Raw genomic sequence first — 17,063 nt, forward strand, 5'->3', positions numbered from 1 at the left:
TATCACGCTAAGTGAAATAAGCCAGTCAGAGAAAGACAAGTATCACATGATCATGCTCATATGTGGAATCTAAGTAACAAAATAAACTGATGAACAGAATGGACCCAGTGACATGGAAGCAAGGAACAGAGTGCGGAATCTCATAGGGAAGGGGGGGGGAGGGAGGAAGGGGGAGGGGGAGGGGGAGGGGTGGATGGGAGGTGATCCACCAAAGACCTTGAATGCATAACCCATGGACACAGACAATAGCATGCTGAAGGCCTGGGGCGGGGAGAGGGGAGGGGGCGTGCTGGAGGGGATCAATGGGGGGGGGGAGGGGATATATGTAATACTTTCAACAATAAAGAATTATTTTTTTAAGTTAAATATGCCCTGGTGTTACTCTAGTGAATATGCTACATTACAAAAACAAACAAACAAACAAAAATCGAGACCGCTGACACCACCAAATGCTGACACGGATGTGGAACAACCCTCATTCCCTGGCGGTGGGAATACCAACGATCCGGATACTTGGGAAGCCAGTTTGGTGGTTTCTTACAGAACTAAACATCCTCTTAACAGACAACCTGGCAATTCTGCTCCTTGGTATTTACCCCAAAGAGGTGAATACTTACGTCCACACAAAAACCTGCACGTGGGTATTTATAGCAGCATGATTCCTAACTGCTAAAACTTGGAAGCAACCAAGTTGTCCTTAAGCAAGTGAGTGGATAAATAAGCCGTGGTACATCCATACAATGGAGTATCATTCAGCGTTAACAATAAATGAACCATCACGCCATAAGACGTGAAGGAATCTTACACGGATAGAGCGTGGATAGAAAGAAGCCAATCTGAAAAAAACTACGCACTATGTGATCCCAATCAAACGGCATTCTGGAAAAAGCAAATCGTGGCGACAGTAAAAAGATCAGTAATTGCCACAAGTTGGGAGGCAGGGAGGGATAAGTAGGCAGAACCCAGAGAATGTGTAGGGCAGAGAAAATACAGTAGTCCTCCTTATCTGTGGTTTTGCTTTCCATGGTTTCAATTAGCCATGGTCAACCTCGGTCTAAATATATTAAGTGGAAAATTCTAAAAATAAAAAATTCATAAGTTTTCAATTACGTGCTGCTCTGAGGAGTGTGATGAAATTGTGTGCCTTCCTGCTCCGTCCTGCGGGGGGTGTGAATCATCCCCTTGTCTAGGGTTTCCAAGCTGTAGATACTCCCCACCCGTTAGTTGCCCAGTAGCTGCCTAGGGTGCCACATGGACTGTTGCAGTATGTTCAGGTAACCCTCATTTTACTTAGCAATGTCCCCAAAGTGCAAGAGAAGTCCTGCTCGCTCGGATATGCCAGAGAGAAGCCATCCAGAACTTCCTTTAAGATGTAAGAGTATGAGACTTTAATGATAAAAATCCAAGAATGTAGGGAGCAGCTAGAGAGAGGTCAATAGGGGGGAAAGGAGACTCATGTAATACTTTAAACAATAAAGAATTTAAATTTTTTTAAAAAGAACTTCCTTTATTGAAAGGTATGGATGAGTAGGAGGAAACCTGGCATATGTAGAGTTCAGTACTACCCCTGGTTTCAGGCATCCACTGGGGGTCTTGAAACATATCCCCTGCGGTAATGAGGGAGACTGTACTCTGTATGATTCTGTAATGATTGACAGGTGCCATTATCAAATGACATGTCCAAACCCATGGACTCTCCAACACCAAAACTGAACTGTTAGGTAAACGATGGACTTTGGGTGACTATGATATGCCAGTGTCGGTTCATCCATTGTAGCCAATGTGCCCCCTGATGGGGGATGTTGGTCATAGGGGAGACTATGCATGGGTGGGGGCAGGGGGTATTTGAGCCATCTCTGTACCTTCCCCCCAGTTTCATTGTGAACTTAAAACTACCTTAAAAAATAAAGCCCTAAAATTTTTTGTCTTAACCAAACATTTAATATTTCTAAATTTAAAGAGATTTCAAACAAAAACAAAACCCTCCGGTCTTGGCGCTGGCGGGTGTGGCTCAGTTGGTTGGGCATCATCCTGTGCACAGAAAGGTTGCCAGTCAGGGCACATGCCCAGGTGTCAGGCTCGATTTCCACCACTAGGGGGCGTGCAGGAGACAGCCGACCAATGTTTCACTCTCACATGGATGTTTCTCTTTCTCCCTCTCCCTTCCTCTCTCTAAAGATCAATAAAAATATATATATTTTTAAACTCAGGCCTTTATTTGGTAGAAGGAGGCTGTGCTTTTATATAATCTTCTCTGTTGCCAGCATCCAATGTAAATGAACTCAAAGGTCAGAAGTGTACAATGAAAACATCCTAAACCATGCTTTGGATCACTGAAGGCACAGAAGGCAGCTGGCCTCTGATCATTCATGTGCCTTGTTATTTGGTAACTAATAACTATATTTAGAAGTATTCTTTTCCTCACAAAAGTACTACGCTAGAGGGAATAGCTAATGGTCCTCATAAAAAGATGTCCAGCATTTTCCGCAGAAAACGGAAGAATCACTGATTTGGCTCGTCACGCCCCGCCTACCTCTGAAAGCCAAGGCGACCCCACACTCCTGCGTCCGTAAACGTCCAAACCCGGGGATGAATGTCTCGATGGCTACAGTCCGGGAGGCTGTTCCCTGTGGAAACGTATTCGCTTCTGACAAATATGTTCCCCATAACACTGGGTGGTGGGGTTTTCTCTCTGTTGGGAGTTATCCCACAGAAGACCACGTCCCTGTGTGGGCCCCTGGAGGGGTGCCCCCGGCAGGAGCGTGGAAACCGGAGGTACTGAGGCTTCCAAACCTGCAGTTCAGCCTCCCATCGGCTCAGGTCACCGTTGGGTTAAGGCCGTGGTCGGCAAACTGCGGCTCGCGAGCCACATGCGGCTCTTTGGCCCCTTGAGCTTTGAGCAAAGGCCAGCTCAGGAGTACCCCAATTAAGTTAATAACAATGTACCTACCTATATAGTTTAAGTTAAAAAAATTGGCTCTCAAAAGAAATTTCAATCGTTGTCCTGTTGATATTTGGCTCTGTTGACGAATGAGTTTGCCGACCACTGGGTGAAGGTGACTGAACGCCGCGCTGCCTCGCCCAGGTCGGCGGTGAACACCCTCCGGTGCGAGAACATCACCCAGAACTTCCACGCTGCTCCTCATCGGGGGTCTCTGGGCCCCAGCGCCTTTGGGTTGCAACTCATGGAATGGGTGTCTTTGGAACCCCATGCATCCAATTCTCTGCATTTTAAAACATTCTTCTAAGAAGTTTGTGGGCTTTGCTAGCTTGGCAAAGAGCTCCAGACACACATTTCTCACATACAATGTCCAGAATCCAGCCAACAATCCCCAAGCATCCCGAAGAAACAGGACCAAGGGCGAAAACCTACGGCATTTCTATAGCGACAGTTGGGAAGCAAAAACAGAACAAAACCTGCACTATTTACAACGGCGACAAAACTAAATGGTGCTGGAAATACATCGAATAAAATATGTGCAAGACCATTCCTCAGAAAATTATAAAACCTTTGTTAAAAGGTCCTAAAAAAAAAAGTCCTGTAAATGAAAAAAAAATGTTTCCTATTCATGTGTAAAAAATATTTAATGTCATAAGGGCATAATTCTCCCCCAAAACTGGTCTATATATTCTATTTTAAAAATTCGAAACAAAATTGCAACCAGGTTTCCATGCAGCCTGAAGAGAGATTCTAAGATGCCTATGGAACGCCGATGTTTTAAACGGTGAGCTCCTCAGAAGACCCTGGAACAGGGACACCCAGGGCTACGTGGGAAAGGGACCCCCTGGGAAGGGCCCCGGGAAACACTGGTGGGGCCATGGAGCACGTAAAGGAGTTTAAAGAGATTTGGGCCCTGCCCGGTGCGGCTCAGTGGACAGAGCATCGGCCTGCAATCTGAAAGGTCCCAGGTTCAATTCCGGTCAAGGGCACATGCCCAGGTTGTGGGCTCGATCCCCAGTGGGGGACGTGCAGGAGGCAGCCGAGCCATGATTCTCTCTCATCATGGATGTTTCTATCTCTCTCTCCCTCTCCCTTCCTCTCTGAAATCAATAAAAATATATTTAAAAAAAAAAGAGAGAGAGAGAGATTTGGGCAGAGCACCGGCAGCATTGGCTATATCACCCCAAATAAAACGAGTGGGGTGAGGGAACCCCCCTATTAGATATCAAGATGCATGTGCATAGAGAGAAAGGTGGTGGAGGTAATTAGGGGGAGACTTGCCGGAGAGAGGGGACAGGTGCCCGGTGGAGAACCTGCCCGGCGCTGGTAGCTCCTCTGGGCTCCAGAGAAGACTCCTTCCTGGCCTTCCCCCCTCCTGGTGGCCGCTGGCAAGCTTGGGTTTCCTGGCTTATAGACACAGCTCCCGTGTCTGCTCTGCCTCGCCCGGCCGTGTGTTCCCGTCTCCACGCGGCTCTGTTCCAGGGACGCCGGTCCTGGGGGTGAGGGCCGGCCTCACCCAGCCCTCGGACAGTCTGTAGGGCACTAAGCCTATAACATGCCCTTTCCCCGGCCCGCGCTGAGCCTCGCAGAGAGGGCGGGTGGCCAGGTGCCCTGCAGCCGAACCCTCCTCCCCACGGGCCGCCGCCTCGGGACCGGGACACGCGGCTCCGGTTCTGTAAGTCTGAGCCCGCCGCCTGCCCGGCACCTGCCCGAGCACAGTTCTTGCACGGCGTGCTCGGAGACACGGACAGGGACGCTCAACAGCAACGCTCCCCGTGACACAGACAAAACCCCAAAAACCTGGAAACGTCCGGGGGCAGGAGAATCACGTGTGGGCTGTCAGCGCAGCGGAGTCCGCTTCAGCTGTGAAAATAAACAAACCGCAGGACACGCAACAGCCAGGCCGAGCCCTCGACGTAACGCTGAGTGAGAAAACCATCGGCCGACGGCGGCATAGACCACGATACAACTCACACAAAAGCACACAGGAATAGGCTGTGTGTTATGCAGCATACACGTGTGACGTGGTAATAGCAAGAGCGTGACCCGGAGAAAATGTGAGCAGGGGCCGTGCGGGCGTGAAGGTTCAACCATGGACAGCACAGCTGCTTCGACTTGGTGGAGCCTGAGCGGGGCTCACAGCGGAAAGAGGTGCATATACGTGTATATACACACACTGAGTGGCCAGGTTATGACTGGACGAAAGGAGCCACATGCTGACCTGACAAGCTCAGGGGAGGCCTGCATGGCAGTCTTGCAAACTCAGAGACCTGGAATAACCACAAAGGATGGTTTGAAAATTAAATATTTAACTACAAACAGGTTATAGTGGGTAGTCATGTCCTAGTCCGATATCTTCCCTGACAAAGATCAACTTAGATCTTCTTTCCTGAGCCCATTTGCCTTTTTGCCTCTAAGATAACATATCTGTGAGATGTCTGGGTAACTTGTAACTTCCTTTTACCCCGGACCCCTCAGGGCACAACAAATGGCACAGGGACATTCCCTCATTGTTATTGTTATCAAGTTAATTGTCAGCTATTAATTACGTTAAAGTATCCTGTATCCATCTCTGTAAGAGAAGCACATGTCCATCATTTCACTTTTCACCCTATCCCAGAGGTTTCCCCGCTTTGCTTTGTCCCACCTCCCTAATCTATCACCAATGGATTTCATGTAAGTCACCTACGTCCCTTTCCTTTGATTTCAATGTATATATATATAGATGTATCCCTGCATTCTCCGGAGCATTATCTCAATTCGTTGAGGTTCTGCTTCCCGGCATATGTCGACAGTTTGGCTCAAATAAACTCACAAAAATTCTTTACAGGTTTCAATGGTTTTTTTCCGTTAACATGACGATCTCTGAACGCATAATAATCTGGCCACTCAGTGTGTGTATATATATATTTATTAGAGGCCAAGTGCATGAATTCGTGCATGGGTGGGGTCCGGCCAGCCTGGCCAGGGGGAGGGGACATGGGCAGTTGGCCGGCCTGCCTGCTGGTTGAACTCCTGGTCAAGGGGACGATTTGCATATTAGCCTTTTATTATATAGGATATACACTGAGTGGCCAGATTATTATGCATTCAGAGATCATAATAATCTGGCCACTCAGTTTATATATATATGTATTCTTTTTATTGATTTCAGAGAGAGGAAGGGAGGGAGAGAGAGAGATAGAAACATCAATGATGAGAGAGAATCATTTATCGGCTGCCTCCTGCATGCCCCACACTGGGGATCGAGCCCACAACCCGGGCATGTGACCTGACTGGGAATGGTACCATGTCCTCCTGGTTCATAGGTCAACGCTCAACCACTGAGCCACCCAGCCGGGCTCAAGGGGGCCTTTTGAACAGAGTGTGGCCAGCCCTAGCCACTTGGCTCCGTGGATAGAATGTGGGTCCCGGGTTCGATTCCGGTCAAGGGCACATACCTCGTTGCAGGCTTGATCCCTGGCCCTGATCCGGGCGAGGGTGGGAGGCGACCAATCGATGTGTCTCTCTCACATGGGTGTTTCTCTCTCTCTGTCTCTCCCCCTCCCTCTACTCTCTCTAAAAAGGAAGAAAGAACAGGAGTGCGGTCAGCCCTGTCATACGCCGCAGAAGGCATGGGTAGAGCAGGGCCATCAGGTGTGACGAGGTGCAAGTCACTTGTACCCCTCGCTGAGCCCATTTCAACGTGGCGGGCGGGTCGCAATTCCGCTGGTGGGTGTGAAGGGGTGAGTGGTGGCGGGGAAAGTACAGGCAGGAGTGGGGGCCCTTTCCAGAAGAGAAGGGTGTCTGTGAGGGGGACGGCGGGGTAGGAGCTGCCAGGGCTGTGGGGCGGCGCTCGCTTTTCCACTGTGTGTTCAGATGGGAGCACCTAGAGCCCGTGGGTGCGTGGCTCCCACCACGCCAGCCAGCCGGCCGGGCCTGGGCCTTGTCCCCACGCTCCGCTCCGCTCTGCTCCGGAGTGCATCCAGGTGCAGCGTGAGGGTGCGGGGGAGGAGACGACTGGGGTGGTGGCCCGGCAGCCAGCTGGCGAGAGCCTCCCTGCGAGCTGACGTCTGACCAGAAGCCTGAGGGAAGAGGGGAGGGGAGCGAGACTGGGGAGTCCGCCCAGGAAAAGCAGCATTGACGGTGGGAGCCCAGGAGTAGGCGTGTACTTGGCCTTTTCGAAGAATTGCAAAAAGACAGAGCAACAGAGGAGGGAGCCACACTAACCCTGGGGAACGCTGGGGGCGCCGAGAGGGTCGTGTAGACCCTGTCAGGACTTCGATTTTTCACTCTCTAACACCCCACCCATGTGGTTGCTAATGCAGGAGAAGTCAGATGGTTGTCTGGGAGGCGGGTGGACGGGGAATTCTGGAAGAGGATTGAAGTCCTCGGGCAGGAGAAGAGGAGGGAGCCGTGCGGATTGGGGTTCTCCCAGAAGGGGGGGACGACCTGAGAGTTGTTACCTAATGACCTTGGGGTTTCTTTTCAGGGACCTCTGAGGCAAGACAGCGAGGAGACGGGGACAGTGAGGAAAAGGTGGCCGAGTGTGAGGACAGGGAGTTTGGCAGAGCCGCCGAGGGGAGGCGGGGGGAGGCTCAAGGGCCCTGATGAGGGACCAGCCGGTGGGACCGTGACTGCAGGAGCCCGGACCTTCCGCCGGGAGAGGCCTCTGCTTGCTCCGAAGCCTGGTGAGGGGCGAGGCGACCGGGCAGCAGAAGGAAGGCGCCCAGGGAGGTGATGGACCAGGGACACCTGAGGTCTGCCTGCTCAGGGGCAGAGGTGGTGCAGGAGGTACAGACGCAGGGGACCCAACCGGGAGCGGCAAGAGGCCTCGGGGCCGCGGGAGGGAGACAGGGATGATGTGGGGCAGGAGGGCCTGGTCAGACGCGGTGGGTGGGTGGGGTTTGCTTTCAGAAGCAGCTGGGTTGGAGCTGCAGCGAGGTCAGAAAGGACAGAGGCTGAGGGTCAGTGGAGCTGCCGCAGAGAGGGGGGCGAGCAGGGCTGGTGGAGATAAGGAGCGAGGACAGCTGCCATGGCAAGACCGGGTGACAATGACCGTGGCCGTGGCCGCGGACTGACGCCTGGGAGCCACATTTCAAAGAACGTGAAGGATGTGGGGCCCCTGGGAGCCACATTTCAAAGAACGTGAAGGATGTGGGGCCCCAGGCCAGCGATGACAGGATGACAGCCACAGAGACCGGGGTGGTGAACGGGGGTGCATCTGTGCAGCCAGTCCCAGAGCGGAAGGCTGGGCTTGCTCCACCCCTGCTGACCTGTCCTTCACTTGTCCTTGACCTCCCTCAGGCCTGTCCTCGGCCTGGAACCCCCTCCCTCTCTGGCCTTTTGAAATCCTACTTCAAGCAACCCTGGGCACCTCCAGGAAACACCCTCTTTTACTACGAGATGTGACTTCACCTCCCGGACTGCCTCACACTTTGTTTAAGGCTCTCTGACGTGGATGCAGGTGCAGCTGGAGCGGTAGGCGCCTGTGTGGCCCTCCCCGCCCACCCCAGGCCCCCCCTGCTCCCCTTGGCCTTGTTCACCCCCTGGCGCTGGGCAGAGAAGTCCGTCCGTCCGTGAACACTGTAGCGCGAATGCTACAGACCTTCCCCTCGGCAAGTTCAGGCACTGAATCCCAACGCCCCCCTCCCCCCACCCCCGCCGGGCCCAGGGGATCCTCCGGAGTGGCGCCGCTTCCCTGCCGAGACTTAGGCACGTCGTCTAAATTCCCATAAACCATCTGGCCTGCGCTTCCCCTATGCACAGTGACTGGCCTTCCTGTTTTATCTTACCTTACACTTGACTTTGGGGGTGAATTTGGGTGAAGTAAGAGAGGAACGTGACCTTACAACACTGCCAAACCCCGAGTCCTACCTCTTTGCAAACCAGGACTCCAAACGGTTGGGAGAATTTTAATATTCATGAACACATTCCACTTTCCCGCTGGGTCTGCAGAAGGGCAGTTAGTGGGGGCTTCCCATCAGTCCATCGAATCCTCCCCGGGTGGACACCCCTTGCTTCGAAGAGCCTTTCATCCCTCTTCGACCCCAGGGCCCCCCGAGAGGAGATGAGGCCGAGCCCCTCCTCACGGGCCGCGGGCGGCCGGCGCAGCACCCGGGAGGTGACGTCCACAGAGGACAGCGCTGAGCGCGTTCTCTTCCTGCCCAGAGGAGACATTCTGTTTTCAATCAGGAACGAGAGCATCCGAAATGTCAGCGCTCCTCGCCCATCTGGGGCTCCCGCAAGCAAGCTGCCTCGCGTCCGAACCAGATGTCACCCACGGAGAAGCCGCCCGCGCCAGGCGGGGGCTGGCATGTCGCCACCGGGGGAGCTGCCCCCACGCGCACAGGGGACCGTTTCTTTCGACGGGAAGGGCTGGAGAGGAGACAGGCGGCGACAGAGAACCCTCTCATCACGGCTTCGCCGACCCTTTGGAGACAAAGTTCAAATACACACGGGTGGGCCTTGTGGGCACGGCACTCCCCAGAGAGCCGCACAAGCTCTGCCGTGTCACGGCCCCGCGGCGGCAGCAGGAAACGACACGGCGGTGTGGTTCGTCCACAGGCCGTGCCGGGCGTCCCAGCTGAAACCTGGGCCGGGCAGGAGCCGCGGCCGGCGAGCAGGGCAACGTGCAGATGCTGAGGTCCTCAGAGTGTCCTCGGAGACGTGGCCGCCCTCCTTCAGGAATGACCCAGGCGTGTGCGCCCCGAGGAGAGGGCCCAGCGGCGCGGCCCGGCACCGGCTGCAGGGAGAACTCTGCGGCCGCAAATAAGTAACCCCTCCTCCTGGGGGAGGCGCTCCGGGGCCCAATCCCCTCGGTGACTCTGGAGCTCAGTTCCAATCATGACAATTCATGTCAAGGTTACAACAGACTGCACGGCACCAAGCATTCCCACGGGGGAGGGCGCCACCACAACCCCTCAGACGGCGGCCAGAAGTTTTTTGTTGTTTTTTATCCTCATCAGAGGGTATTTTTCCGTTAATTATTATAGAGAGAGCGGAAGGGAGGGGGAGAGACAGAGAGAGAAACATTGATGTGAGAGAGACACATCAATCGGTTGCCTCCTGGTCAGGGCCGGGGCCGGAGATCAAGCCTGCAACTGAGGTCTGTGCCCTGGATCAGGATCGAACCCTGGACCCGCCAGCCCGTGGGCCGATGTCCTATCCACTGAACCCCACCGGCCAGGGCTGGCCAGAAGTTCTGTCCGTGACCTGAAAGGCTGCTGGAACGCGTGGCTGCGTGGGTCCCGTGACCGACACCTGCGGGCGTTGTCGATGGCACCCCTGGGCAGCTCTCCCGCCGCGGGCAGGAAGAAGACCTTCGTGAATCTACATTCAACATTTAAAAACATGTCGCAATATCAGTACATGATAGAGCCACGCGTGTGCTGCACAGAACAGAGGCGAGCGTGTCTTCTTGCCCTGAAGGCGGGGAGGGGAGACTGGCGTGCACTGAGCATGACAGTGAGCCGGGGGCTTTGCACACCGGCCTTCCCACGTCATCCTCGCCGCAAGCCCAGGGACACGGACGGTCACGGTCCAACAGGTTCTAACCGAGGTCGCGGGGCTCCGAGGGGTTAAACCCTGTGCGTGAGGTCACACGGGCAGCAAATGACAGACCCAACAGCCTCACTCCGGAACCCAGTTCTCCCCGCTGCGCCGCTCCACCTCCCAGGTGCCCGCAAAGCCTCGTGTTCCCTTCCCGCGCACCCCGCGCACCGCCTGTGGAGTAGCCGGCGCGGTTCTTGGGAAGAGCGAGGGGGACCGAAGGAGGGTATTGACAGGGACAGAGGGCACTGAGGCTCGGGGGTGGGCATTCCCAGAAGACACAGCCCAAGAGAACCGTCTCACGGTCAGTTAGCATCTCGTGCCTGGGGGGCGGGTGTCCTTCCGGATCACAATCAGGAGAAGCTTCCGTTGTACTTCAAGCACAGACGACACCCCCCCTGCGTCCCACCGTCTTGGGCCTCAGACGACCGTCTCGGTGGCGGCGGCGGGGTGGCCGCTGTCTTCCTGGCGCCGGGGTTGCGTGTCGTCCTTGAAAGCCCTGGTCAGGACCACCTTTAGGGACTCCTTGAACCGCCTCTTGCGGCTGCTGCCCACGAAGAAGTAAATGAAAGGGTTGGCGCTGCTGTTGATGGTGGAGAAGAGGATGGAGACGTCGTGGAGGGTCCCGGACGTGGACCAGTACTCGTAGTACAGCAGGTAGAGGACTCTCATGGGCATGGCGAAGGTGAGGAAGACGGCGATGGTGACCGCGATGACCAGGTACAGCTTGGAGGAGTGGGACGCCCAGGCGTTCCTGCGGATCTTGACCAGCAGGACGGCGCTGGACACCACCATGAGGGGCGTGAAGACCAGGAAGCTCAGGATGGCGATGAGGATGATCACCGGCCTGCAGCGGCGTTGGGAGAAGCTCTGCCTTTCGCTGTCGATGCACAGGGCGTATTCCATGGTGGTCACCAAGCAGGACAGTGCCCACAGGAGGGCGCAGACGAGCGCCGACTGGTGCTTGGGGCGATGGCATCGGTACCAGATGGGGTACAGGACGGACAGGCACCGCTCCACGCTGATGGCCGTCAGCAGGTAGAGGCCCGTGTTGTAGCCAAACAGGAACGTCACAGACAAGGTGACGATGGTGTAGTAGTAGCCCGTGGAGAGCTCGTGGCCTAAGGCGTAGTCCACAGTCAGGATGAAGATGCAGAGCAGCAGGGAGATGTCCGCGATGGACAAGTGGGTGATGTAGACCGTGAAGGGGTTCCTGCGCATCCGGAAGGAGAGGAACCAGAGGAGAACCCCGTTTTCCACGAAGCCCAGCGGGGAGATGCTCATAATGGCCCAGAGCACGGCGGGCACTTCCTCCCGCACGTCCCTGGCGGAGGCGTTCCTGCCCGTCGAGGCGTTCGTGGGGCCCTCGACAGCAAATGAGGTCACATTAGACTCACCCATGGGGAGGCCTCAGGGCGGGCTCTTCCGGGAATTTTCTGTAAATAAGTAAAAAAAAGAAAAAAGAAAAAGAAAGGAGATGGATGAGTTGGAGTGAAAGGGAGCGTTTCCGCACGCATCATAGCCTTCGAGCTATAATCATACATGTAACCTTCATACAAAAGGGTGCTGACTAGATTGTACAGGTCTGTGTCTAAGGGCGACAAAATCAGACATTTCACCAGGAGGGAGAGCGGACTTAGTCACTGTCTTCCACCCCCCAATCGCCTTTACTTCCGCATTATTACTTGCTTGTGGCTCAGCAACAAAGGGAGCCGGCAAAGCAAGAGGTCAGGTGCCCGGTGTCCACTCCGGTCTGGCCCAAGCCTCCCGAATGGCGTTTGGGAAACTGTGTCACCTCCTGTGGCCCCAGCTCCCGGCCTGAGGAACCAAGTCCGTGGCGTTAAAACTCGACGACAGCATACACGTTAGAGCAGCGCTGTGGTTGCCATTGTTTGAAGCCATGAAGTGCCACCAGCCATGGGCCAGTGAGAGGAACTAGCTCGCTAAGTGATGTGCAGGAGCGCAGCAATATTCTTAAAGGCGTGGACAGCTAGAAGGCGTTTGTTCGTGTGGTCTCGGTTCTGCGACAAAGCGGGGCACCGACTCGGGCGAGGTGAGCTGCTGCAAACCACCCTGCAGGGGTCGGGGAGCCAGCCAGGCGGGAGCCCAGGTCCCCACTTCTCCCTGAGAGCTGGCCAGAGCCCCACGGTGAGTCTGAAACCACTGGTCTCATCGGACCCCTCACTTCACAGACCACCGAAGGGAGCCGGGGAGCGTGTGAGGGAGGCCGGCACCCAGCACGAATGCGAGGAAGCCGTGTGGCTGGGGCTCCTCGCTCCCGAGCCCTCACCCGCCGCCCGGCCCCATCCTATTTTAAGAGCTTACCTTTTATAGCCTCTCTGTTACAGCTTTCCGATCAGCTTCTAATCTTCCTACGTAAGGGGGGCATCATTGCCCGGATGTTACAGGGCATTTCCCCACCCACAGACTTGTCCAATTTCTTTTTTAAAATATGTTTTTATTGGTTTCAGAGAGGAAGGGAGAGGGAGGGAGAGATAGAAACACCAACGATGAGAGAGAATCATGGATCGGCTGCCTCCTGCACACCCCACACTGGGGATCAAGCCTGCAACCCGGGCCTGTGCCCTGTCGAGGAATCGAACCGTGACCTCCTGGTTCATAGGTCGACGCTCAACCACTGAGCCACGCTGGTCGGGCACTCCCTCTCATCGTTGATGTTTCTCCCCGCCCCCCCCTTTCCTCTCTGAAATCAATAAAAATATAAGAATAAAGGCTGGGTGTGGAAAGAGCCAGAGACTGAAAACACTTCACCAGTCGTCCCGCGGAAATGCCAAGCTGAGATAACACGCCGGCTCGCAGGCAAGGCAAGCACGGTGGTTTCCATGGATGTTCAAGGATGCGAGCTCTGCGGAGCCCACGTCCTGGCCAGTCTAGGGAGAAAGGCTGCTGGCATTGACCTCTCACAAAAGCCAGAGGGACAGATGGGCCGTGGAGCTGATAGCAAAGCAGGAGAATCAAGCAGGCAGAGGTGGGGGTGGGGTTTTCAGCTCTGTTGAGGTATAAAGCTTCATGCTTGCTGAAGTTTTCTTCCAGGGATCTAAGAAGCAAGCATCTCTTTCTATGTTCCCATTTAGTTAGCCACCGTCTACGCACGGTCCTGGATTCCCAGTCCAACACATCACTCTAGGAAGAAGGAGGGAAGGGAGAGGGAGGAAGGGGGGAGGGAGGGTGGGAGGGAGAGGAGGAGGGAGGGAGGGAGGGGGAAAAGAGAAAAGCTAACAAAACTGGGGTTCCAGGTGGGCCATCTGAAACTGACTTGTTCCTAGGCAACCAGGACAGACCTGACGAGGCTGGACCTCCAGGTGCACAGCTCCAGGGAAAGGGCAGATCCTCCTGCGTGTGTGCACGTGTGTATGTGTATGTGTGTGTGCGGGTGCGTGTGCGTGTGTGCGGGTGCGCGTGTGTGTGCGTGTGTATATGTGTGTGTGTGTGTGTGCGTGTGCGTGTGGTGACTGGGCAAACAGAAACCCGTGCGTGAGATGGAATTTCTGCGGCAGGTGAGGCCTGGGGGTGTGCGGGCAGGAACACCGTCCGGTGCTGAGCCCCCGCCCCCGCCCCCTGACCCTGGAGCCATCGGCGCGGAGACGTAGACCTCCCGCTCCCTCTCCGACTCCGAGCGCTGTCTCACAGGGGCTGTGTCTCGTCCCCGGGGGACGCTTGGCGCTGCTGGGGATTGGGGTTGTCACAGCTGAGAAGAGGGGGCTCCTGGCATCTAGGGGGGCAGGGGCAGGGATGCCGCAATGCACAGAACGGCCCCCACAAAGAGAGTGTCCGGGGCATGGCACCCCCTTCTCTCTGCTGCCCAGAGCCCTGAACAGCAGCCCGCACTTTCCCCACGCCCCCCGCCCCCGCCCCCGCCTGGGAAATATTGCCAAGATACTCACACCAGCGATCAAGACTGAGCAGATCCCGTGTCACGGCCACCCGGCCCCGGGCTGCCCCCCGACTGCATGAGCCAGAGGCCGGTACCAACGCGGTGCCCACGGAGAGGAGGGGAAGGCCAGCCAGCTCGCCTCCCGCCGTGCCCAGCGGCTTCCAAGCAAGTGGCTTCCCCAGAAAAGTCACAAAGTCCCCCCACCCCGGCTCCCGCGTTTACACACGGATCCGAGGACGCTTCCCCCGGACGAGTCAAAAAAAGAAAGAGCGAACACAGAAGTTTCTGCCCCGAAGTGGGAACGCACTGGGGACGGTCAGCCCGGCACAGAAGCACGAGTTTCCAAAACAAGGGCAGGAGGCGGCCTCGCTCTCTGCCAACACACACGGACGCCGGCGCCTGGGAACACCAGGGCCCGGAGCCGCGGGGAGCCGCTGAGCGGAGGGAGACCCTCACTCCGGGCCAGGGCAGCCGGACAACGAAACGTGGGGGCCGACTCACTAGCTCCACGGGCTCGGGGAGGTCAGAGGCGGCAGCCGGGGGGCGGTCCCTTCGCATCCCGGGGCACCCCTGCCCCGCCAGCCTGCAGGGTCTCGGGTCCCAGCATCTTCTCCAGGGAGGGCTGCAGCCTCCCTTGGCTGGAGCATCGGCGCCGCTCCCCGCGGCTGGGCTGTGCCAGGCAGATGGTCCCACGCGTAGCAGCGGGAGCCGCGTTCAAAGACACGCGACTGCGAGTCTTCACGCTGATCCGGAGTGGGAACGAGCCGGTGATCACGGGAGGTGGTCGGCCCCCTGGAACCACCAGGGCCGGACGGGCCGAGGCGAGAGAGGAGCCAGAGGCAGCCCCAGGGAAGGGCGGAGCCGGTGTCGGAAAGAGGGAGCCAGCTCCGATTCCTGGCTCAGCCTGTAACCGGCCCTGGGACCTCCGCCGAGCTCTTTCAGCCTCAGTCTTGCCACCTGCAAAATGGAGCTAATCCTCTTACTGCACAAAGCAGCTCTGAGTAAAAGAGAGGTACCGGTATGTACACCCCTGCACAGCGAGGGGCATACTGCCCGAGGATTAAGCATCGTCCCTTTCTACAACCGTTTTCAGAGTCACGGGTGTAAATACGGAGCCACGGAGGAGAGAGAAGGCCTGGGAGCAGGCTCCGAGGTGGAGGGACAGCGTCGGCAACACCCAGGTTGCACCCCAGCCTGGCTGGGGCCGTCCTGGGGGCTGACTCTGGGAGCCGCAGCCTCTCCCCGCGCCGTCCAGCTCCTCTCCCCCGGGCCTGTTCCCTTTCTCCAGGGCCCAGCAGCAGAACCGGGTGTGGGACGGCCGAGCCTGCGGAGAGACCCAGCCCGGCCCTCGTCCACGGCAGCTCTTCTTCTGCAAAAGTCTCCCTCACTGTGTCAAAGGAGCCCCGGGCCCCTGGGACCCATCAGATCCAAACGGGGCGAGAAGGCGGCTTCGGAGTCTGTGGGAAAGAGACTTGGGAACCCGGACATGCCGCTCTCCTCGGACTGTTTTCCTAAGCAGCGAGCCCCGGGGCCAGCAGACCCTGCCTGCGGGAGGAGGAGGGGACACGGGGGCGTCCCCCAAAAGGCCTCCAACAGGCAAGACGAGGTGAGAGTCGGGGCACCTGCCCAACAGGCAGGGGCTCAGCAGCAGACCAAGAGGCCCGGTGCCTCCATGGGGGATGCGAGAGCGGGTGGTTACCTGGTTCGGATGCTCCGAGGGAGGGACAGGCCAGCTGCTGGGCGGTGCAGTTTCCGGGATAGTCAGACGCGGAGCCGAAAGCCGGGACCATCTGCAGACTGCAGGGCAGAGGCAGGAGGCTCGTGGCAGGGGGACCAGACACGCAGAAGGAGGTGCGGCGAGGGAGCGGGAGCAGGCTGGCAGGGACGGTTCCAAAGGCAGGGCGGCGGGGGGAGAGCCCGAGGGAGAGGAATGACGGAGACGGGGTGGTAGGCGGACCTGCGGGCTCCTCTGCTCACACGTCTGCTGCTCAGCAGCCCAGGGACCGTCCAGATAGGAGGAATGCTTCACCCTGTCCCTCCGGGGGCCTGAAACCCTGAGCGGAGGGGCCGACGTCACTGTTTAAGTCAACAGGCCCGGGCCTCACCAGTTTGCTTTTTCCCGCTCCGACCAGAACACAGAGCCTGTGCATCCTGGCGGAGAACCAGCTGCCCAGTTCGGAAACTGATAACAGCCCCAGGTGAGCGAGGAAGGAGGCGGCAGGAGGCTGGCGTGGCCCGGTGGCGGACAGGTAGGGGCGTGCAGCCCGGTGGGTGGCGGGGAGTCGGGGCGCCGGGAAGGGCCGGGCTCTCTTCCTCCCGAGAGAGCGGTGGTAGGAGGTGCCAATTGTTTTGTGACTAATTGGCACCACTAACAAAAGCAGAAATTACTGCAGATGGAGCTGGAGCTTCATTTGTGGTAGATGATGATTTGCCTGTAGAGAAAATACGGCAACTCCCTGTAAAAGTAAAGCGGCTTGCACTTAAGCCACAAGTGGGGTGGCTATGTCTGCGCCAGGCTCGTCTTTGTGAGCAGTGCTCCTCCGGAGAGGTGAGGAGAGTTTGGGGGAGGGAGTGCACAGAGCCAGCGGAGCCCGGGGAAGTGACGTCTGTGATCCCCAAAGGCCCGTGTGGAAGGAAGTTCTAGCTTCACCTTCACGAGTTAAGTCACACCTTCGACGTGTCCTAGAGAAACAGCAT

At 56.8% G+C, this 17,063-nt stretch overlaps 1 protein-coding gene across 1 annotated transcript; it reads right to left on the reverse strand.

The window, feature by feature from the left end:
* Positions 1-10,891: 10,891 nt before the first annotated feature.
* MAS1 (MAS1 proto-oncogene, G protein-coupled receptor) lies at positions 10,892-11,872 on the reverse strand (the record flags this gene model as incomplete). The annotated part of the gene is made up of 1 exon (XM_079780136.1): positions 10,892-11,872. One exon carries the CDS (start codon positions 11,870-11,872, stop codon positions 10,892-10,894), a length of 981 nt encoding a protein of 326 aa, XP_079636262.1.
* Positions 11,873-17,063: the final 5,191 nt, after the last annotated feature.

This window comes from Cnephaeus nilssonii, assembly GCF_951640355.1.
Source record: "Cnephaeus nilssonii genome assembly, chromosome: 9".
Taxonomy (NCBI): domain Eukaryota; kingdom Metazoa; phylum Chordata; class Mammalia; order Chiroptera; family Vespertilionidae; genus Cnephaeus; species Cnephaeus nilssonii.